This window comes from Garra rufa, chromosome 17 (genome assembly GCF_049309525.1).
Source record: "Garra rufa chromosome 17, GarRuf1.0, whole genome shotgun sequence".
Lineage (NCBI taxonomy): Eukaryota > Metazoa > Chordata > Actinopteri > Cypriniformes > Cyprinidae > Garra > Garra rufa.
In genome coordinates this window covers 43,479,200-43,504,092 of record NC_133377.1, presented here as the reverse complement: position 1 = coordinate 43,504,092, position 24,893 = coordinate 43,479,200, and the positions used below count along the sequence as shown (strand labels likewise).

The 24,893-nt window shown below is 37.7% G+C and overlaps 1 protein-coding gene across 1 annotated transcript; it reads left to right on the top strand.

Moving 5' to 3' along the window:
* The first annotated feature begins 330 nt into the window (after positions 1 to 330).
* On the top strand, positions 331 to 24,248 carry LOC141289230 (sodium-dependent neutral amino acid transporter B(0)AT1-like). The gene is made up of 12 exons (XM_073821325.1): positions 331 to 834; positions 5,204 to 5,344; positions 5,478 to 5,615; positions 9,099 to 9,280; positions 13,704 to 13,814; positions 13,907 to 14,019; positions 15,623 to 15,751; positions 16,824 to 16,980; positions 17,085 to 17,289; positions 17,361 to 17,520; positions 17,667 to 17,829; positions 23,083 to 24,248. Exons 1-12 carry the CDS (start codon positions 630 to 632, stop codon positions 23,293 to 23,295), a joined length of 1,917 nt encoding a protein of 638 aa, XP_073677426.1. The 5' UTR covers positions 331 to 629; the 3' UTR covers positions 23,296 to 24,248.
* Positions 24,249 to 24,893: the final 645 nt, after the last annotated feature.

The following is a 24,893-nucleotide window of genomic DNA, read 5'->3' as shown; positions in this document are numbered from 1 at the left end:
GTAGTTTTGTGACTCTGAATTTAGTCAGAATCATTTAAGCTCTTTTTTTTGACATCAGCTTGTCAGATGTTTGGTCCGGTTATTACTGTCAATCATAGCAATGAATCGCGCATATTTAGCCGATTTACTCACATTTTTTTTAAACTGGCATTTGTCATTCTTGAAACGGTATACATGGACGTTTGGTCCTCTTAGACAATCAACACTTTTCTTCGATTGTGAGTGGATTATGTAGAGAAAACGAACAAAGTACGCCCATATTACGGCACAGTACAGTTGACCGGAAATGACTGAGCTGGCTTGACTAAACAAGCAAGTCATTCGTGCATATGGTCAATTGGAAGTTCTCTGAATGACACTAGAACAGAATAATTGAAACTATTTACTTGATTGGTTTCCAGCGTCTGACAGTCAGAAATAACCCAGGCGTGAGTCAACATTACACATTAACCAGCAGCAGGAGAGATTCATCTTTCATCCTGGCCTTTATCTTGCTGACAGAACAGTTAAAACGTCCCGAGACGGTGTGCTAAAGGTCATTAATAACGAGATCCCCCTTACTATCACATCTCACACTATCTCCAGCACTTCCCTGAGGAGCTCAGTCCTGAAAGACAAAGACGTGAGACATGAGGCTGAAGCTGAAGCTCCCCAACCCAGGTCTGGATGACCGGATCCCGTCTCACGAAGAGCTGGAGAAGCTGGAGGTGGAGGAGGCTGGAGAGCGGCTGCAGTGGGACAACAAAACCCAATATATGCTGACCTGTGTGGGCTTCTGTGTGGGGCTGGGGAACGTCTGGAGGTTCCCATACCTCTGCCAGAGCCACGGAGGAGGTGAGGAGGACAAACAGATGAGGAACTCACGATAGCTGTTGCATGAAGCAGAATTGATTTCCTAATCAAACTCATTATGGACAGTGTTGGGTAAATAATCAATTAGTAGCTACCAATTACTCTCTCTAAATATTGCTTTACTTGTTAATCATTTCTTTTGAAATGCAATATAAATGTTGAGCAGTTAAACAGCACATGCAAGACATGATAGATGAGAAAGATATCAATTTTTTGATTGCACTTCAACTTTTAATGGCACACCTTTATTAAATTGAGACTTTCTGCTCTGGAAGAACTTCATTAAGGCATTAATGAACTTTTTAAAGTACCTTTAGTTAGTCTCAGCAGTTTCTTCAACTGGGTAAGAGATTAGTATCAATGGGTAATAAGGTTAATGTATTAATGTCATTAAATAAACTGAGAGGATCCACCAAAGAAATCACTTATTTTAGAAAGAAAAATCACCTTAAAAGCGCTTAAATTTGAGGATTCCCTAAAATTATCATAACTGTTTTATAATAATAATTCATTAAGTTCATTAAATGTATATAAAAGTATTGTCAAATGCAAATACCTGATAAAAGAGTAAAATTACACAAGGATAGACATGATAGATTTTGTTCTTGTTTTGAACATACATGCATTTAATTGAGCAAGACTGGAAACAAGACAGATACTGAGAAAGATATCATTTTTTTTGATTGCACTTCAACTTTTAATGCCAAAACTTTATTAAATTGAGACTTTCTTCTCAGATTTAAGTCATTTTAAGAGCCACAGCAACCCTGTGTAATGATTTAAAACTAGTTTGACCAAGTAGAACTTCATTAAGGCATAATAGACTTACTTTTCAATCTCTAATTAGACCAATTTACCTTTTTATGTAACTGACTTTTAAAGTACCTTTAGTTAGTCTAAGGCAGTTTCTGCAACTTCTGAGTAATAAGATTAATGTATAGAAATTAAATATTCCGGAAGTCATTAAATAACCTGAGAGGATCCAACAAAGAAATCACTTATTTTAGAAAGAAAGATCACCTTAAAGCTGTTAAATTTGAGGATTCCCTAAAATTATCATAACTGTATTATAATAATAATTCATTAAGTTCATTAAATGTATATAAAAGTATTGCCAAATGCAAATACATGATAAAACAGTAAAATTACACAAGGATAGACATGATAGATTTTGTTCTTGTTTTGAACATGCATGCATTTAATTGAGCAAGACTGGAAACAAGACAGATACTGAGAAAGAAATACATTTTTTTGATTGCACTTCAACTTTTAATGGCACAGCTTTATTAAATTGAGACTTTCTGCTCTGGAAGAACTTAATTAAGGCATAATACTCTTACTTTTCAATCTCTAATTAGACCAATTTACCTTTTTATTACTGACTTTTAAAGTACCTTTAGTTAGTCGCAGCAGTTTCTGCAACTGGACCAGAGATTAGTATCAATGAGTAATAAGGTTAATGTATAGCAATAAAATATTCCTGGCGTCATTAAACAACCTGGGAGGATCCAACAAAGAAATCACTTATTTCAGAAAGAAAGATCACCTTAAAGCTCCTAAATTTGAGGATTCCCTGTTTTAAACATACATGCATTTAATTGAGCAAGACTGGAAAACAAGACAGATACTGAGAAAGATCAATTTTTTGATTGCACTTCAACTTTTAATGCCACAACTTTATTAAATTGAGTCTTTCTGCTCAGATTGAAGTCATTTTAGGAGCCACAGAAACCCTGTGTAATGATTTAAAACTAGTTTGACCAAGTAGAACTTCATTAAGGCATAATAGACTTACTTTTCAATCTCAAATTAGACCAATTTACCTTTTTATGTAACTGGCTTTTAAAGTATCTTTAGTTAGTCTAAGTCAGTTTCTGCTACTGGGCCAGAGATTAGTATCAATGAGTAATGAGGTTAATGTATAGCAATTAAATAAACCTGGAGTCATTAAATAACCTGAGAGGATCCAACAAAGAAATCACTTATTTTAGAAAGAAAAATCACATTAAAGCTCTTAAATTTGAGGATTCCCTAAAATTATTATAATTGTATTATATTATAATTCATTAAAAATGTATATATATATAAATACAATAAATTTGTTATTACCAATTTAAGTCACTTTGGATAAAAGTAATGCATAATATGCATATGTTAATACCTGATAAAAGAGTACATTATAAAATACATTTAATGTTAAAATTAAACTATTTGATGAAAAACTTAAAACATTAAAATGCTGAAATTAAATAAAATTAAAATTAATGATAAACATTAATAAATATAAATATTAAATATTTATTTAATATAAATATTAAATTAAAATCTTTAGTGTGCAAATTAGAAATGTTGATATAAAATAAAACAATTAATACAAAGAAACATTAAAATGAAAAAAGTTTAAATATTATATTAAAACCTAACATGTTAAAATTATAAAGGTTAATAAAAAATTAAATGTTAAAATGCTGACACAAAAATAATTTTAAAGCTAAAATCTTAAATTTGACGATTCTCTAAAATTATTATAATTGTATTATATTGTAATTCAGTAAGAAAATGTAAGTATAAATACAAAGAATTGGTTATTACCCACTTAAGTCACTTTGGATAAAAGTATTTGCCAAATGTATAAATGTAAATACCTGATGGAAGAGTAAAATATTAATATTGAAAGTGTGATAAAAAAAAAAAATGTTAAAATTAAAATGTTGATCAAACAAAATCTATTAGATGAAAAACTTTAAACATTAAATGCTGAAATGAAATGAAATAAAAATATAAATAAATATAAGTGTGTTAATATAATCTTCAGTGTTAAATTTAGAAATGTTGATATAAAATAAAACAAACAATACAAGGCATAAAGCGTATATACAACGTATATTTTATACAACGTATAAAATAAAATATAAATATTATATTAAAACCTTAAATGTTAAAATTATAAAAGTTGATATAAAATGAATTGTTAAAATGTTAATATAAAATAAAATATATTACAAACTAAAATGAAAATCTTCAGTGATGAATTTAGAAATAAAACAAATAATACAAAGCAACATATTAAACAAAATATAATATTATATTATATTATATTATATTATATTATATATAATAATATATGAATGTTATGTATAAATGTTAAAATACATAAACTTAAATAAGACATAAACTTAAATATAAATATTAGATAAAAACTGATAAAATTAGAAATGTTGATATAAACATTACTATATAAAAACTATAAAATGAGAATTGTGGACAAAATGCATAAATGTAAATACCTGATAAAACAGTAAAATATTAATATTTAAAGTGAAAATAAATAAATAATTAAATAAATATATTTAAATGTTAAATGTTAAAATTAAAGTGTTAATAAAATAAAATCTAACTATTAGATGAAAAACTTAAAAGTTTAAAATGGTGAAATAAAAAAATATATAAATATTAAATAAAAATCTTCAGTGTTAAAATGAGAAATATTGTTATAAAATAAAACAAATAAAATGATAATTGTGGGCATAATGCATAAATGTGAATACCTGATAAAAGAGTAAAATATTAATAATCAATAAAATAAATAAACATATTTAATATTAAATGTTAAAATTAATGTATTGATAAAATAAAATCACATGAAATTAGATGAAAAACTTAAAAGATTAAAATGGTGAAATAAAATAAAAATAAATAAATAAATATTAAATGAAAATCTTCAGTGTTAAAATGAGAAATATTGATATAAAATAAAACTAATAAAATGACAATTGTGGACATAATGCATAAATGTGAATACCAGATAAAAATATTACTAAAATATTAATTCAAAGTGTGTGTGTGTATATATATATATATATATATATATATATATATATATATATATACATATACTGTATGTCAGTTGCTTTGAATAGAAGCATCTGCTAAATGCATGCATGCATACATGTAAAAAAAGAGAAAGATATATAGACAGACAGACAGACAGACATAAACAAAAAATTTAAAACAGATGAATAAATAAATATTCCTCTATTGTAGGTTGCTTTGGATAAACACGTCTAAACAAAAACATCTGACAAATGCAGAAATGTAAATAATAAATAAAAATAAAAATAAATAAATACATGTTCCTTTATTGTAAGATGCTTTGGATAAAAGTGTCTGCTAAATAAAATAAATGAAAAGTAATACACAAGATTAAACATTTGTAGACATTAATATCACAATTTCTCGCAAATTCTTTAATCTTACAAGAATTCCTAAAAATCTGTGAATGCAAGCAGAGTGTTTTAGCATAATCCGCTCTAATGTTAGTGTGTTTGCTGCACCTGCTGTTGGTTTTTAGGAGCGTTTATGATCCCGTTCCTGATTCTCCTGGTTCTGGAGGGAATCCCACTGCTTCATCTGGAGTTTGCCGTCGGCCAGAGACTGAGGAAGGGCAGCGTCGGCGTCTGGAGATCCATCAACCCGCATCTGACTGGAGTGGGTGAGTCACAAACCCATAAACCCCTCGCTGACTGACAACTATCTGGGAAATGACCTTGACTCCTGAAAGACCCACTGCAGGAATCACTTCAGCTGCTCAGAAACCAGACCTTCTTCCGTGTGTTTTCTCTCAGGTATAGCGTCAATGCTGGCGTCCTTCATCGTGGGGATGTACTATAACACCATCATGGCCTGGGTCATGTGGTACTTCTTCAACTCACTGCAGGACCCGCTGCCATGGAGTCAGTGTCCCGTTAACGCCAACAGGACGGGTAAACCTGCAGCATCACATCAAAATCAGTGTTATTGATAACCAAACTATTCAAATCGTTCACTTGAAGCTTTTATGAATAATGCCACAAAGCCACTTGAATTCATGATAGCAACACACTAATCACATTAACATGCTAATATGTTAGAAACAGGCTAACAACATAATAGCAACATGCCAATCGCATTAACATGCTAACATGTTAGAAACAGGCTAACAACATGATATCAACATGCTAATCATGCTAAAACATGCAAACCATGTTAGAAACATGCCAGTCATGCTAACTTGTTAGAAACAGGCTAACAACATGATAGCAACATGCTGATCGCATTAACATGCTAACATGTTAAAAACAGGCTAACAACATGATAGCAACATGCTAACTTGTTAGAAACAGGCTAACAACATGATAGCAACATGCTGATCGCATTAACATGCTAACATGTTAAAAACAGGCTAACAACATGATAGCAACATGCTAACTTGTTAGAAACAGGCTAACAACATGATAGCAACATGCTGATCGCATTAACATGCTAACATGTTAAAAACAGGCTAACAACATGATAGCAACATGCTAATCATGCTAAAACATGCAAACCATGTTAGAAACATGCTGGTCATGCTAACATGTTAGAAACAGGCCTAACAACATGATAGCAACATGCTAATGGCATTGACATGCTAACATGTTAAAAACAGGCTAACAACATGATAGCAACATGCTAATCATGCTAAAACATGCAAACCATGCTAGAAAAAGGTTGGTCATGCTAACATGTTAAAAACAGGCTAACAACATGATAGCAACATGCTAATCATGCTAAAACATGCAAACCATGCTAGAAAAAGGTTGGTCATGCTAACATGTTAAAAACAGGCTAACAACATGATAGCAACATGCTAATCATGCTAAAACATGCAAACCATGCTAGAAAAAGGTTGGTCATGGTAACATGTTAAAAACAGGCTAACAACATGATAGCAACATGCTAATCATGCTAAAACATGCAAACCATGCTAGAAAAAGGTTGGTCATGCTAACATGTTAGAAACATGCTAACAACATGATAGCAACATGCTAATCGCATTAACATGTTAGAAACAGGCTAACAACATAATAGCAACATGCTAACATGTTAAAAACAGGCTAACAACATGAAAGCAACATGCTAACTTGTTAAAAACAGGCTAACAACATGATAGCAACATGCTGATCGCATTAACATGTTAACATGTTAAAAACAGGCTAACAACATGATAGCAACATGCTAACTTGTTAAAAACAGGCTAACAACATGATAGCAACATGCTGATCGCATTAACATGCTAACATGTTAAAAACAGGCTAACAACATGATAGCAACATGCTAACTTGTTAAAAACAGGCTAACAACATGATAGCAACATGCTGATCGCATTAACATTTTAACATGTTTAAAACAGGCTAACCACATGATAGCAACATGCTAATCATGCTAAAACATGCAAACCATGTTAGAAACATGCTGGTCATGCTAACATGTTAGAAACAGGCCTAACAACATGATAGCAACATGCTGATCGCATTAACATGCTAACATGTTAAAAACAGGCTAACAACATGATAGCAACATGCTAACTTGTTAAAAACAGGCTAACAACATGATAGCAACATGCTGATCGCATTAACATTTTAACATGTTTAAAACAGGCTAACCACATGATAGCAACATGCTAATCATGCTAAAACATGCAAACCATGTTAGAAACATGCTGGTCATGCTAACATGTTAGAAACAGGCCTAACAACATGATAGCAACATGCTAATGGCATTGACATGCTAACATGTTAAAAACAGGCTAACAACATGATAGCAACATGCTAATCATGCTAAAACATGCAAACCATGCTAGAAAAAGGTTGGTCATGCTAACATGTTAAAAACAGGCTAACAACATGATAGCAACATGCTAATCATGCTAAAACATGCAAACCATGTTAGAAACATGCTGGTCATGCTAACATGTTAGAAACAGGCCTAACAACATGACAGCAACATGCTAATGGCATTGACATGCTAACATGTTAAAAACAGGCTAACAACATGACAGCAACATGCTAATGGCATTGACATGCTAACATGTTAAAAACAGGCTAACAACATGATAGCAACATGCTAACTTGTTAAAAACAGGCTAACAACATGATAGCAACATGCTGATCGCATTAACATGCTAACATGTTAAAAACAGGCTAACAACGTGATAGCAACATGCTATTCATGCTAAAACATGCAAACCATGTTAGAAACATGCTGGTCATGCTAACATGTTAGAAACAGGCCTAACAACATGATAGCAACATGCTAATCACATTAACATGCTAACATGTTAGAAACATGCTAACAACATGATAATCATGTTAAAACATGCTAGTAACAGACTAATCATGTTAAACATGCAAACCATGCTAGAAACATGCTCAAACATGATTAGCAAAACATTTTAACAACATGCTAATCATGTGAAACATTCTAGAAACAGACTAAACATGTTAAACATGCAAACCATGCTAGAAACTAGCTGGTCACGCTAACAACATGCTAGAAACATACTAACAACATGCTAATTAATCATGCTAAAAACATGCTAACAACATGCTAATCATGCTAAACATTCTATAAACAGACTAAACATGCTAGCAACATGTTAACGACATACTAATCATGTTAAAAACATGCTTTCATAAAAACCTAAATGTTAAAATTAGGAATGTTGCAAGAAAATAATTTAAATTTTCAGCTGGAGTATTAAAATGACTCAAATTGAAATAAACACAATATACACTACCGTTCAAAAGTTTGGGGTCAGTACATTTTAATAGTTTCTTTTTTTTCTTCTTCTTTTTTAAAAATAAATTAATACTGTTATTCTCAAAGGATGTATTAAGTAAACAATTAAAACTTTATTAAAAGTTAATAATAAATAATTTACATTGTTATAAAATATTTATATTTTGAATAAACACTGTACATTTGAAATTTGTTATTCATGAAAGAATCCTGAAAAAAAAAAAAAAAAAAAAAAATCACAGGTTCCAAAAAATATTTGGCAGCACAACTGTTGATATTACCCAACATTGATCATTCTAATAATAAATCAGCATATTAGAATGATTTCTGAAGGATCATGTGACACTTAAGACTGGAGTAACAGCTGATAAAAATTCTGCGTTTCATCACAGGAATAAATTATATTTTAAAGTATGTTAAAATAAAAAACATTATTTTATATTGTAAAAACATTTTGCAATATTACTGTTTTTTTTTCTGTATTTTTAATCAAATAAATGCAGCCTTGATGAGCAGAAGAGACTTCTTTAAAGACTATTACAAGACTTACTGACCCCAAACATTTGAACGGTAGTGTATATTATATCATTTCAATTGAACAAACCCATATCAAATAAGGGTAGATCTGATGGATGTCTCTGGTGCAGATCTGGAGCCAGAATGCGCGCACAGTTCTCCGGTGGATTATTTCTGGTACAGAGAGACTCTGAACAGCTCAGCAGCGATCGAGGACTCTGGCGGTCTGCAGTGGTGGCTGGTGCTGTGTCTGTTCTGCGCCTGGACCGTTCTCTACGTCTGCTGCATCAGAGGCATCGAGACCACCGGGAAGGTAACCACAGACCCACCTTCAACACAAAACACTGTGCAAACACTGATTTATAATGTTTCTAAAACTGTTCAGTGCTCTTGTTGTGAACAGAACATTATTTAAAAGGTTATCACAACAAAACTTAACTCATTTTCTAACATTCTTAAATTTTTTTTTGCAATATTCCACAAACGTTAACATTCAGCAAATATCAGTAACATCATAAAGATGTTCAGAGAATGTTTTCAGAACGTTCATCAAGTAGAACACATCATCATGAAAATACTCCAAGAACATTGTTCTAAGAATGTTTTCTCAGTGAGATGAGAACCCATGTTAAATATGAATAAAATACATAAATGTTACTTTAACAATGTTTTATCTTAAAGGTGCCATAGAATGCTTTGATACAATATTTTAAAGGGATAGTTCACCCAAAAATCAAAATTTGATCTTTATCTGCTTACCCCCAGGGCATCCAAGATGTAGGTGACTTTGTTTCTTCAGCAGAACACAAACGAAGATTTTTAACTCAAACCGGTGCAGTCTGTCAGTCATATAATAGACGTGGATGGGCACCAGACCTTTAAAAGTAAAAAAAAAAAAAAACATGCACAAATCCAAATTACACCCTGCGGCTCGTGACGATACACTGATGTCCTAAGACACAGAAACTGAACAGTATTTATATCACTTTTTACCTTTAATACACAGCCACGTCCATCTGTCCTGAGCACGAGTTTAGCATCAGGCACGTTACATGTGTAGCGCTCTGGCGTAGGATACGCAAACACCGGAAGCGATCTGTCGCTTGTATACGACACTCATTGTTTACACAGAGCACAGAGATTGTGGGTATAGCAGCTATTCAAAATGGTAATTACTTGCGCTTATCCTGATTGTTCAAACCGACTTAAAGCTAGAAGATTGAGTTTGCTTGCACAAACTCATCCGGGACTTTTCACCGATTTCATCTTACAGTGTTAGGTAAAAAAAATAATATAAATACTGTTCAGTTTCTTGCAAAAAACGATCGTTTCCTGTCTTATGTATCGTTACGAGCCGCAGGGTGTAATTTGGTTTTGTCTGTGCATGTTTTTTTTTTTTACTTTTAAAGGTCTGGTGACCATCCACGTCCATTATATGGCTGACAGACTACACCGGTTTTCGTTAAAAATCTTCGTTTGTGTTCTGCTGAAGAAATAAAGTCACCTAGATCTCGGATGCCCTGGGGGTAAGCAGATAAAGATCAAATTTTCATTTTTGGGTGAACTATCCCTTTAAATTGTTCTCTGATATCTACATAGAAGGTATATGGCATAGGAAAGGGCAGAAATTCTCCAGAAACGTCCAGAAAGTCCATGTACCCTATGATTTGTCCCTAGAATGAAATGGTCTGTTATTACCTTATTTGGAAGGTTCCTGAATAATAATGAGGAGCTCTGCTCTGATTGGCTGTTTCACAGAGTGGCTGGCTCACACAGCAGGAAGGAAACACATGGAGGAAAATAAATATTTAATTACGAAGCTCGAGTCGCTAATAAAGGTCCCATATTGTACACATTTCTGGAGGTTTATTTTAGTTGTTGATGTCCTTAAGAATATATATTTGCGGTATAAGTGCCAAAATCCATCTCAATATATTTTACAGCTCCTTTTTTAGGAGCTCTGTCAAAAACAGGTCGATTTTGGCCCATCTAATTAATATTCATGAGCCTCTCTTCTGAGAGTTAACTACGGTCATGTATGCTTTAGCCGAGCCCAGAGCCATAGAGAGAGCCTAGCTTGCTGATACTCAAACAGGATATTTCAGAATGATCATTAATGTTTCTTTCTTTTTCAAACACCGAATGCAGTAAGCAAGCTACATAACTGCTGCTTTAGTAAAGCCCCTTTCACAATGCACGCTGATTCTGGAAAAATACGGATACGAGCACTGTGTGAACAAAAGCCAGAACCATAAAGGCAGTGTTGTAGTGATGATGCACGTTATCATGCGACTCTTCACGACGAAAAAATGCGTGCAAAGTGGAACGAAGCAGCGATCGGGCAGAGCCAGCTCCGCACTATCAGCGCTGAAGCACAGTTTGTTCAGGTTAGTTTCAGTTTAGTGAAACGTACGCGTCGCATTACATCTCACATCCAAACGTCACATGTCTTTATGGGTTGTGTGTAAAGCACGCACAGATTCCGGAAAACAACTGTGAATGAACCAAATTAAACAATTCCGGAACAAATCGTGGGACACATTATCCGTGTATTTACCGGAATCTCTGTGTGAAAGAGGCTGAAGTTGACGTGCCACTGGTCTCTTATATTCACGTTGTTCTGAAGCCTGTGTAATGATCGTAGCTTGACATCTATCGACTGAACAGGGTTTTCTCCACTTGTTTTTGTGTTGTTGTTGCTTAGCAATGTTATGGACACGATATTGTCTGGGTTTGACTAAAGGAGGGTGGGACGTGATTGGTGCTCGGGGTGGTGACTGAAGGCGGTGACTGAGTAGGTCGGACGTCACATCGTTACGGAAGTCACAGCGGCTCGTGAAAATGAACAGCTATTTTAAGCAGGCTGTGTGCAGTTTACTGTGGATTGACTGTTTTGAAACTCATATGGGAGTTACATAGCCCCTAGACCTCAGTTATCATGAAAAAAGCCAGGAAATTTCGATTTTGACAATATGGGACCTTTAATATGCGGGGGGCATTGAAACTGCTGTTTGAATGCACGATAACTTTTTAGTTTCACTTTTGAGATCAGCGATTGACGCGCTCTGTGTAACTTTATACTACAGCGGCAGTACTTACCACATTTGACAAGTTTAGATGCTGTCAGCAGTGATCTGCAAATCATTCGCTATCGTCAGCGCAGTCATCTCTCCTTGTTTATGTTGTAAGTCAAATCTTATGTACTGCAATGTAACAGGCTAGCGCTAGCAAGAAGCTAACCGTGTCCCTTCAGTGGCTCGCCTTATTTTATAGATCACCTTATTTGTTTTCCTTGCCTTTCTGAGTAAGTTACAGACACCAACCCATCCCTGCACTTAACATCTCCTGCACAACCTGGAACATAACATTTATTCCTGAGATCTGCCATTTTCGCTATTGTCCTCACTTTGTTTTTCCACAATAGCCTAGCTGCAGAACTTCTGATGATTGGTCTATGCAAATGTTGGGGGCATGACTATTAATGAACCAGGGACTATTACGTAATAGTCTGTGTTAGGTTAGGATTAGCCTATTTTTCAGTGGTCTTTTGCAAACACTAGATTTATATATTTATAAATGATGGTGTTTGAGACTCATGGTATGTCATGTCCATGTACTGAACTGTTATTATTCAGCTATGCCAAGGTAAACACAGATTTTCATTCTATGGCACCTTTAACATTTACATAACTTATACAAAACATTGACAGTTGTGGAAATGTTCTGTTATATAATTAAAACCTTGCAACATTGACACTGTTATCGATCTTACATGAATCAACATTGAACTGAATTAATCTGAATAAAATTCTAATTATCTTATTTGTAGTAATTTAAGTACTCTTAAACCATTTTTTCCTCAGTTAATTTTCAAATCAACATTTCTCATTTAGAAGTGTACGTTTTGTGATTTTGTTACGCATGCTATTGTAAAACATATTTTATCAGAATTATTAAATCAGAATTTAATTTAATTGCTTTGTAAATTTATTTATTGCAGTTTTAGTACTACAACTAATCCATTTTATTTAAGTTAATTCTCAAATCAACTCTAAATTTAGATGAATGTTTTTTTATATTTTGTAAAAATATTGATATTTATTTTTATTTAATTGCTTTAATTTATTCACTGCAGTTGTAGTACTACTGTTAATCTAAGTTAATTCTCAAATCAACAATTCTAAATTTAGATTAATTATTTATTATCATTTATTATTATTATTTATTTTAATTTAATTAATTTATTGCAGTTTTAGTACAACAAATATTCTATATTATTTTAATTCATTCTCAAAGCAATATTTTTAATTTAATTTTATAATTTAATTTTTGTTGTTATGCACCCTATTGTAAATTTTGTAAGTATTAAAATATTGTAAAATATTGTAATATATATATATATATATATATATATATATATATATATATATAGTAAAATATTGTAGTATTAGTCTTTCATTTTAATTCAATTAGTTCTGAGGCAACATTTCTCATTTTAAAATACTATATTTTTTCCCCATTTAGCTTTAATTAATTTATTAATAATTTTTTGTTGTTATTGTAATTTTAGTACTTCAACTTCAGTACTACTTCAGTAATATTTCAATTTACTTTAATTTAATTGCATTATTATTATTATTTTAGTGAGTCAATGTGTATTTTTTGATATGCACTGTAGAAATGAATGTGAGCGCAGTGGAATATCCTGTAAATCTATCATCCCCTTCTCTTCTCAGGCTGTGTACATCACGTCCACGCTACCATACTTGGTTCTCACCATCTTCCTGATACGAGCGCTGACGCTGAAAGGATCTGTGAATGGAATCAAGTTCCTCTTCACTCCAGACGTACGTTCACTGGTTAACCCTGTGTGTGTGTGTGATTGTATATTAACTCACTGAACCCCAGCAGCTCTGATGGGTCTGCTTTTCTCTTGAAGGTGAATGAGCTGATCAACCCAACCACGTGGCTAGACGCTGGAGCTCAGGTGCTCTTCTCCTTCTCTCTGGCGTTTGGAGGACTCATCTCCTTCTCCAGCTACAACTCGGTCCAGTAAGTCATCTGAAACACAAGCTACAAAACATACAAACATTCATATTTTAGTACTGTTTTAGTACTGGCCAAGAAAGCCTCGATGTTACCTAGAGTGGTGTGAAAAAGTGTTGGCCCCTTCCTGATTTTTTGTTTTGTTTTGCATGTGTCACACTTTAATGTTTCAGATCATCAAACAAACGTAAATAATAATCAAAGATAACACAAGTAAACACAACATGCAGTTTTTGAATCAAGTTTTTTATTATGAAGGGAAAACAAAATCCAAACTCACATGGTGCTGTGTGAAAAAGTGTTTGCCCCCTAAACTTAATAACTGGTTGGGCCACCCTTAGCAGCAACAACTGCAATTGTTTGCGATAACTTGCAATGAGTCTGTTACAGCGCTGTGCAGGAATTTCGGCCCACTCATCCTAGCAGAATTGTTGTAATTCAGCCACATTGGAGGGATTTCCAGCATGAACTGCCTTTTTAAGTTCATGCCACAGCATCTCAATAGGATTCAGGTCAGGACTTTGACTAGGCCACTCCAAAGTCTTCATTTTGTTTTTCTTCAGCCATTCAGAGGTCGATTTGCTGGTGTGTTTTGGATCATTGTCCTGCTGCAGAACCCAAGTTCGCTTCAGCTTGAGGTCACCAACAGATGGCCAGACATTGTCCTTCAGGATTTTTTGGTAGACAGCAGAATTCATGGTTCCATTTATCACAGCAAGTCTTCCAGGTCCAGAAGCAGAAAAACACCCCCAGACCATCACAATATCACCACCATATTTTATTGTTGGTATGATGTTCTTTTTCTGAAATGCTGTTACTTTTACGCCAGATGTAACGGGACACACACCTTCCAAAAAGTTCAACTTTTGTTTCGTCAGTCCACAGAATATTTTCCCAAAAGTCTTGGGGATCATCAAGATGTGTTCAGTCAAAACTGAAACGAGCCCTTATGTTCTTTTTGCTCAGCAGCGGTTTTCGTCTTGGAACTCTGCCATGCAGGCCATTTTTGCCCAGTCTATTTCTTGTGGTGGAGTCATGAACACTGACCTTAACTAAGGCAAGAGAGGCCTGCAGTTCTTTAGATGTTGTTGTGGGGTCTTTTTTGACCTCTTGGATGAGTCGTCGCCGCACTCTTGGGGTAATTTTGGTTGGCTGACCACTCCTGGGAAGGTTCACCACTGTTCCATGTTTTCACCATTTGTGGATAATGGCTCTCACTGTGGTTCGCTGGAGACCCAAAGCTTTAGAAATGGCTTTATAACATTTTCCAGACTGATAGATCTCAATTTCTTTCTCATTTGCCATTGAATTTCTTTGGATCTCAACATGATGTGTAGCTTTTGAGGATCTTTTGGTCTACTTCACTTTGTCAGGCAGGTCCTATTTAAGTGATTTCTTGATTGCGAACAGGTGTGGCAGTAATCAGGCCTGGCTGTGGCTAGAGAAACTGAACTCAGGTGTGAGAAACCACAGTTATGTTTTAACGGGGGGGCCAACACTTTATGTACACACCACTGTATGTAGGCAGCTCACTAGGTTTTGGAAAAGAACTCACATACTGCAGCTTATGTTGTTGTTACTTTGTGTAAAATTATTATTTTTCCATCAGCAATAACTGTGAGCAAGATGCCGTCACCATATCCATCATCAACGGTCTGACGTCCGTCTACTCCGCAACCGTCATTTACTCCATCATCGGCTTCAGAGCTACGGAGAAGTACGACACATGTCTGGAGAGGTACAGTACGTCCTTAGGGTTGGACAAAAATATTGGGCAGCACAACTGTTTTCAACATTTATAATAATCAGAAATGTTTATTGAGCAGCACAGCATAAGATAATGATTTCTGAAGGCACTGAAGACTGGAGTAATGATGCTAAAAATTCAGCTTCGATCACAGGAATAAACTAGATAAAAAAAGTTGAAGACAAACTTTGAAGTTGGCTTGAGAAATCTAAAACAAGAAGTTTTAAAAGCTAGAGCCTGCTGAAAAAAAAACAAACAGCTAAAACCAGTCTAGGCTGGTTGGCTGGTCTTAGCTGATTTAAGCTGGAAGTAGCTGGTTTTAGCTGGTCTCCCAGCCTGACCAGCTAAGACCAGCCTAACCAGCCTGGCTTTAGCAACTAAAACCAGCCAACCATCCTAGGCTGGTTTTAGCTGTTTTTTTCAGCAGGGGAAGTTTGAAGGTTTTCAGTTTTAAGTAGTTTGAAATTTAAAGTAGTTTTAAGGATAGATTAGAAATATTAGCGATAGACAGATACTCGTTTGTTGCTAACATGATTAGCATGTTGTTAGCATGATTAACATGTAGTTAACATGTTCTTGGCATGTTTTTAGTATGATCAATAAGTTACTAGCATGTTGTTAGAATGTTCTTTACACGATTAACAAGTTACTAGCATGTTGGTAGTTTAACATTATATGCATAATGTTAAAATGTTTTTAGCATGATCAGCATGTTGTTAGCATTATTAACATGTAGTTGGCAGGTTTTAACATGATTAGCATGTTGCTAGCATGTTGTTATTATGTTTCTAGTGTGATTAGCGATTTACTAGCATGTTGCTAGTATGGTAGCATGTTTCTAGAAATGTTAGTCTCAGAAGAAGTTTAAATAGCAGATCAGTAAGCTGGCTTTCTCAAGTCAACATAATTACATTTTACAATATATTCACACAGAAAACAGCTATTTAAAATTGTAATAATATTTCCCTGTATTTTTGATTAGAAGAGACTTTCAGAAACTCTTACTGACCCCAAATGTTTGAGAACAGAAGCGTCACCTCTATGTACTATACTTTCTTGACAGTAACATCCTGACGCTGATGAACACGTTCGATCTTCCGGAGGGAAACATCACTGAGAGCAACTACGACAGTTACATTCAGCATCTCAACAGCACGGCACCAGCCATCTTTCAGGAGCTCCAGTTGAAGACCTGCGACATGCAGACGCTCCTCAGCGAGGTACTGCACAAACCACACATTACTAATCTTCCATGTTCAATACAAATCTTCCAAAATCTAAGTAAAGATCTCCAGATGAACATATGACCTGCGTTTGGTTTCAGGGAGTCGAGGGAACCGGTCTGGCCTTCATCGTGTTCACTGAGGCCATCACTAAGATGCCTATCTCTCCTCTGTGGTCAGTGCTGTTCTTCATCATGCTCTTCTGTTTGGGATTGTCCACCATGTTCGGGAATATCGAAGGAGTCGTGGTGCCCCTGCAGGACCTCAACCTGCTCCCAAAAAAGTGGCCTAAAGAAATCTTCACTGGTAAACAGATCAAAACAAATGGATTCCAATTACAACAAAAGAACATCTGTTGACCTGCTGGTGTTTTTCAGGTCTGACGTGTGTCATTTCCTTCGTGGCGGCGCTTGTATTCGTCCAGTCGTCTGGTAACTACTGGTTGGCTCTGTTTGACGGCTATGCCGGCTCTATTCCTCTGCTGGTAATTGCCCTCTGCGAGCTGATCGCTGTGGTTTACGTCTATGGGATTGACAGGTAAAAGCCAACATGAAATTAAAACCATTTATGTTTATTTTTTTCCAGTTTCTGTTCTGATTCATGCAATAAATGGTAACAGCTTGTGTTTGGATAGATGTTTGCTTCAGATGTTTTAAAGCAAGCTTTCACTCTTTATTCTCCAGGTTTAACAGGGACCTTGAGTTCATGGTGGGACACAAGCCCAACATCTTCTGGCAGATAACGTGGCGGTTCCTCAGCCCCATCATCATCCTGGTCATTCTGATCTTCTACTTTGTCACTAAAGTTAGCCAAGAGCTGACCTACAGTGTGTGGGACCCTGAATCGGTATGCATGGGACTATATGCACATACTACACATTTTTACATTGCTACTTTCATCTTATTTCTAAATTATTTAATTTCTAATATATAAATAATAATATAAAACTGCCAGAAAGAGGTGAAGTCTTAAAATCAAACCATTCGCCAACCCGCTCCAAAGTTCCGGCCTAAATCAAGCCATTCGCCAAGCCATTCGCCAAACCGCTCCGAAGTTCCGACTGAAATCAAGCCATTTGCCAACCCGCTCCAAAGTTCTGACCGAAATCAAGCCGTTCACCAACCCATTCCGAAGTTCCGGCCTAAATCAAGCCATTCGCCAACCAGCTCTGAAGTTCCGACCTAAATCAAGCCTTTCTCCAACATGCTCTGAAGTTCCTACCTAAATTAAGCCTTTCTCCAACATGCTCCGAAGTTCTGACCTAAATCAAGCCGTTCACCAACCTGCTCCGAAGTTCCGACCTAAATCAAGTCGTTCGCCAACCCTCTCCAAAGTTCTGACCTAAATCAAGCCGTTCGCCAACCCTCTTCAAAGTTCTGACCTAAATCAAGCAGTTCGCCAACCCTCTCCAAAGTTCTGACCTAAATCAAGCCGTTCGCCAACCCTCTCCAAAGTTCTGACCTAAATCAAGCAGTTCGCCAACCCTCTCCAAAGTTCTGACCTAAATCAAGCCGTTCGCCAACCCTCTCCAAAGTTCTGACCTAAATCAAGCCGTTCGCCAACCCTCTCCGAAGTTCCGACCTAAATCAAGCCATTCGCCAACCTGCTCCGAAGTTCCGACCTAAATCAAGCCATTCGCCAACCCTCTCCGAAGTTCCGACCTAAATCAAGCTGTTCGCCAACCCTCTCCGAAGTTCCGACCTAAATCAAGCCATTCGCCAACCCTCTCCGAAGTTCCGACCTAAATCAAGCTGTTCGCCAACCCTCTCCAAAGTTCTGACCTAAATCAAGCAGTTCACCAACCTGCTACGAAGTTCTGACCTAAACCAAGCCGTTCGCCAACCCTCTCAGAAGTTCCGACCTAAATCAAGCCATTCGCCAACCCGCTCCGAAGTTCCGACCTAAATCAAGCCGTTCGCCAACCCGCTCCGAAGTTCCGACCTAAATCAAGCCGTTCGCCAACCCGCTCCGAAGTTCCGACCTAAATCAAGCCGTTCGCCAACCCGCTCCGAAGTTCCGATCTAAATCAAGCCGTTCGCCAACCCGCTCCGAAGTTCCGACCTAAATCAAGCAGTTCGCCAACCCTCTCCGAAGTTCCGACCTAAATCAAGCCGTTCGCCAACCCGCTCCAAAGTTCCGACCTAAATCAAGCCGTTCGCCAACCCGCTCCGAAGTTCCGACCTAAATCAAGCCGTTCACCAACCCGCTCCAAAGTTCTGACCTAAATCAAGCCGTTCGCCAACCCGCTCCGAAGTTCCGACCTAAATCAAGCAGTTCGCCAACCCGCTACGAAGTTCCGACCTAAATCAAGCAGTTCGCCAACCCGCTACGAAGTTCCGACCTAAATCAAGCAGTTCGCCAACCCGCTCCGAAGTTCCGACCTAAATCAAGCCGTTCGCCAACCCGCTCCGAAGTTCCGACCTAAATCAAGGCGTTCACCATCCCGCTCCGAAGTTCTGACCTAAATCAAGCCGTTCACCAACCCGCTACGAAGTTCCGACCTAAATCAAGCCGTTCACCAACCCGCTCCGAAGTTCCGACCTAAATCAAGCCGTTCACCAACCCGCTCCGAAGTTCTGACCTAAATCAAGCCGTTCACCAACCCGCTACGAAGTTCCGACCTAAATCAAGCCGTTCAACCCGCTCCGAAGTTCCGACCTAAATTAAGCCGTTCGCCAACCAGCTCCGAAGTTCCGACCTAAATCAAGCCGTTCGCCAACCCTCTCCGAAGTTCCGACCTAAATCAAGCCGTTCGCCAACCCGCTACGAAGTTCCGACCTAAATCAAGCCGTTCAACAACGGGCAACGAAGTTCCGACCGAAATCAAGCCGTTCACCAACCTGCTCCGAAGTTCTGACCTAAATCAAGCCGTTCGCCAACCCTCTCCAAAGTTCTGACCTAAATTAAGCAGTTCGCCAACCCTCTCCAAAGTTCTGACCTAAATCAAGCCGTTCGCCAACCCTCTCCAAAGTTCTGACCTAAATCAAGCTGTTCGCCAACCCTCTCCAAAGTTCTGACCTAAATCAAGCAGTTCACCAACCTGCTACGAAGTTCTGACCTAAACCAAGCCGTTCGCCAACCCTCTCAGAAGTTCCGACCTAAATCAAGCCATTCGCCAACCTGCTCCGAAGTTCCGACCTAAATCAAGCCGTTCGCCAACCCGCTCCGAAGTTCCGACCTAAATCAAGCCGTTCGCCAACCCGCTCCGAAGTTCCGACCTAAATCAAGCCGTTCGCCAACCCGCTCCGAAGTTCCGACCTAAATCAAGCCGTTCGCCAACCCGCTCCGAAGTTCCGATCTAAATCAAGCCGTTCGCCAACCCGCTCCGAAGTTCCGACCTAAATCAAGCAGTTCGCCAACCCTCTCCGAAGTTCCGACCTAAATCAAGCCGTTCGCCAACCCGCTCCAAAGTTCCGACCTAAATCAAGCCGTTCGCCAACCCGCTCCAAAGTTCCGACCTAAATCAAGCCGTTCGCCAACCCGCTCCGAAGTTCCGACCTAAATCAAGCCGTTCACCAACCCGCTCCAAAGTTCTGACCTAAATCAAGCAGTTCGCCAACCCGCTCCGAAGTTCCGACCTAAATCAAGCAGTTCGCCAACCCGCTCCGAAGTTCCGACCTAAATCAAGCAGTTCGCCAACCCGCTCCAAAGTTCTGACCTAAATCAAGCCGTTCGCCAACCCGCTCCGAAGTTCCGACCTAAATCAAGCAGTTCGCCAACCCGCTACGAAGTTCCGACCTAAATCAAGCAGTTCGCCAACCCGCTACGAAGTTCCGACCTAAATCAAGCAGTTCGCCAACCCGCTCCGAAGTTCCGACCTAAATCAAGCCGTTCGCCAACCCGCTCCGAAGTTCCGACCTAAATCAAGGCGTTCACCATCCCGCTCCGAAGTTCTGACCTAAATCAAGCCGTTCACCAACCCGCTACGAAGTTCCGACCTAAATCAAGCCGTTCACCAACCCGCTCCGAAGTTCCGACCTAAATCAAGCCGTTCACCAACCCGCTCCGAAGTTCTGACCTAAATCAAGCCGTTCACCAACCCGCTACGAAGTTCCGACCTAAATCAAGCCGTTCAACCCGCTCCGAAGTTCCGACCTAAATTAAGCCGTTCGCCAACCAGCTCCGAAGTTCCGACCTAAATCAAGCCGTTCGCCAACCCTCTCCGAAGTTCCGACCTAAATCAAGCCGTTCGCCAACCCGCTACGAAGTTCCGACCTAAATCAAGCCGTTCAACAACGGGCAACGAAGTTCCGACCGAAATCAAGCCGTTCACCAACCTGCTCCGAAGTTCTGACCTAAATCAATCAGTTCGCCAACCCTCTCCGAAGTTCCGACCTAAATCAAGCCGTTCACCAACCCGCTCCGAAGTTCTGACCTAAATCAAGCCGTTCACCAACCCGCTACGAAGTTCCGACCTAAATCAAGCCGTTCACCAACCCGCTCCGAAGTTCTGACCTAATTCAAGCCGTTCACCAACCCGCTACGAAGTTCCGACCTAAATCAAGCCGTTCAACCCGCTCTGAAGTTCCGACCTAAATCAAGCCGTTCAACCCGCTCCGAAGTTCCGACCTAAATCAAGCAGTTCGCCAACCCTCTCCGAAGTTCCGACCTAAATCAAGCCGTTCAACCCGCTCCGAAGTTCCGACCTAAATCAAGCCGTTCACCAACCCGCTCCGAAGTTCCGGCCTAAATCAAGCCGTTCGCCAACCCGCTCCGAAGTTCCGACCTAAATCAAGCCGTTCACCAACCCGCTCCGAAGTTCCGGCCTAAATCAAGCCGTTCGCCAACCCGCTCCGAAGTTCTGACCTAAATCAAGCCGTTCACCAACCCGCTACGAAGTTCCGACCTAAATCAAGCCGTTCACCAACCCGCTCCGAAGTTCCGACCTAAATCAAGCCGTTCACCAACCCGCTCCGAAGTTCTGACCTAAATCAAGCCGTTCACCAACCCGCTCCGAAGTTCTGACCTAAATCAAGCCGTTCACCAACCCGCTACGAAGTTCCGACCTAAATCAAGCCGTTCAACCCGCTCCGAAGTTCCGACCTAAATCAAGCCGTTCGCCAACCCGCTCCGAAGTTCCGACCTAAATCAAGCCGTTCGCCAACCCTCTCCGAAGTTCTGACCTAAATCAAGCCGTTCGCCAACCCGCTACGAAGTTCCGACCTAAATTAAGCCGTTCAACAACCGGCAACGAAGTTCCGACCGAAATCAAGCCGTTCACCAACCCGCTCCGAAGTTCCGACCTAAATCAAGCCGTTCGCCAACCCTCTCCGAAGTTCTGACCTAAATCAAGCCGTTCGCCAACCCGCTACGAAGTTCTGACCTAAATCAAGCCGTTCGCCAACCCGCTACGAAGTTCCGACCTAAATTAAGCCGTTCAACAACCCTCTCCGAAGTTCTGACCTAAATCAAGCCGTTCGCCAACCCGCTACGAAGTTCCGACCTAAATTAAGCCGTTCAACAACCGGCAACGAAGTTCCGACCGAAATCAAGCCGTTCACCAACCCGCTCCGAAGTTCTGACCTAAATCAAGCCGTTCACCAACCCGCTCCGAAGTTCCGACCTAAATCAAGCCGTTCGCCAACCTGCTCTGAAGTTCCAATCACAAACAAATAGTTTGTGTCACGCGATTTGAAATCCTGATCTCAATCATTTGATTTGTGATGCTCGATTTTTTTTTGTGATGATTCGATTTTTCTCTGCCATAGTAGCTGAAAGCTGTTGAATACATTTTGCATATTGATAGTGCAAAAATTATATACAATATTAGAATGTTTGCGGGAGCTGGCAGGAGTGGACACAAAAAATAGCTATATAATCAGGTATAGTTCAGGGAACACGCCTAGAAAAATACCTCTATGGTCTTCGTGCAAAGAGACAACATTATCAGGAATTGCATCACAGAATTGAGAGAAATAAACAGCTTTTGTTATATATATTGTTATATTGGTTTATTTATTGAACCCATGGTAGAAACATTTTCATACATTTCACACTAAATTTACAGATACATAGTGGAAGCAAAATGAGTTCAGAGGTCAACTTGAGAGGTGTTGATGTACTAATATATGAAGACTAAGCTCCTCTCTGTCTTAACAGGACAATTTTCCAACTCTTAACGAAGTGACGTATCCTAGCTGGATCAGCGCAATCATCTTCATCCTAGCTGGCATTCCCTGTCTAAGCATCCCAGGAGTCGCCATCATCCGAGCTGTGTGGAAATGTTGCTCAAACGACAAGGAAACCAAAGAAGAGGACAGCATTTATGAAAAAGAAATAAGTATGAATACAATAGATTGTATGGAACATTGAGGCTGCGACCAAATGAAGTTCCTATTTTATGGATAACATTTAACGTTAAAGACGTCAGATATTGGATTTGTATAATATACTCAAGTCTTTCTGCCATGTATATATACATATATATATAATACTTACGTATTTAATAACAATGGTTGTTTTTAATGGCATGATTGTCTCTGTTTGCCTTATTTAACTGTTTTCAGTAAATGTGCAAGACTTCTGGATCATTAGCCACTATGCTGGAATAGTAAAGTGTGGTGAAAGTATTTGTTATACAAACCAATGTGTTATGATAATAAATTTAAATAATATGGCAGTTTATGTCTGCAAAACTGTTAAAATAACTGGAGAATGAAAACCAAATGAAACCAGAAGCTGCGCACATTCAGATATAATTTTTGTCAATACAATGATTACAAGAGTTTGATAAATGTTCCATATGATGTTTATTTTATTAAATTAGCATGTATTAACGGGATAAAGAAATAAAATTACTTTGCAATAAAACAATGATAATTATACAGATATAATTTTGTCAATACAATGATAACCAGAGTTTGATAAATGTTCAATATAATTGTTTATTTTATTAAATTATTAATGTTGACGTATTAAACAGAATTACAGTAATTTTGCAGTTAAGCTTTAGCGTTTGTGCATTTATTCTAAGTGTATCTCGGCTACTATTTTTCAAACAAATGCCTAGAAACCATATTGTTATATTTTTACCATGGTATTGAGGTGCTATATGTGGTTTTAACTGTGGTTATCATGATTTAAATGCATGCTACTATGGAAAACCAATGATTAACTTTAATAAAACTGGAAGTCAGATTAATTAAATTTCACCTTATGAAAAATGACCATTTTGTACAGATGTTACTGTTTTTTATAATGAGCATAAATTTACATCTGCATCCTAATTCAAGAATCCAACAATAAAAAGCTGTTTAGAACCTCAATTAATGGTCTGGTTTTTACATCTTTCACTGAAATAAATAAATAAAGATCTATATTTTATTGGGATATAATTATCGATATTGACTGATATGAAAAATCATATGATAATGTTTTGTCCATATCGCCCAGGCCTACACGTGTGTTATCTGCATCATTTCTGGTACTGAACGCGTTGTAGTATTTTAAGAACAGTTTGTCCTTGCTCAAGTTTTTACAGCGCTTATCTTTGATTGCTAAACTAATAATTATCAGATGCTGATATACTGTGCTCTTCGATCTAATAGAGATCTTCTGTTTTACCTGTGAACTTACGGTCAGGACAGGCCCATAATCACGTTTACAATCCAGTGGAACTACAATTATTGTTAAAATCTTATCTAACACACCGCACAATACAGGCAGCTGCTAATAAAGATACTAATGGAGATCTGAAGGATCCTGACGGCAGAAATAATTAGAGTAGTTTCACCAAACCTGGTCTGGAATCTCCCGTTTATTTGTAAAGGATTCTTTAACAAATAAATATTTCATTTAGAAACTAGATGAGTAAGGTTTGTAGACAAACTTGGCTTGAAAAAGCCTAGACAAAAAGTTTAAAGTAGTTTTAAATAAGTAGTTTCAAAAGCTTGAAGTTTAGACACTAGATG

What these genes read in the sequence shown, in the direction of transcription:
- LOC141289230 (XM_073821325.1), top strand. Translation starts at nt 630, where the DNA reads ATGAGGCTGAAGCTGAAGCTCCCCAACCCAGGTCTGGATGACCGGATC. An exon ending in TACGACACATGTCTGGAGAG is followed by an intron (nt 15,752 to 16,823) that starts GTACAGTACGTC and finishes CTTTCTTGACAG; the next exon opens with TAACATCCTGACGCTGATGA. An exon ending in TACGTCTATGGGATTGACAG is followed by an intron (nt 17,521 to 17,666) that starts GTAAAAGCCAAC and finishes TTTATTCTCCAG; the next exon opens with GTTTAACAGGGACCTTGAGT.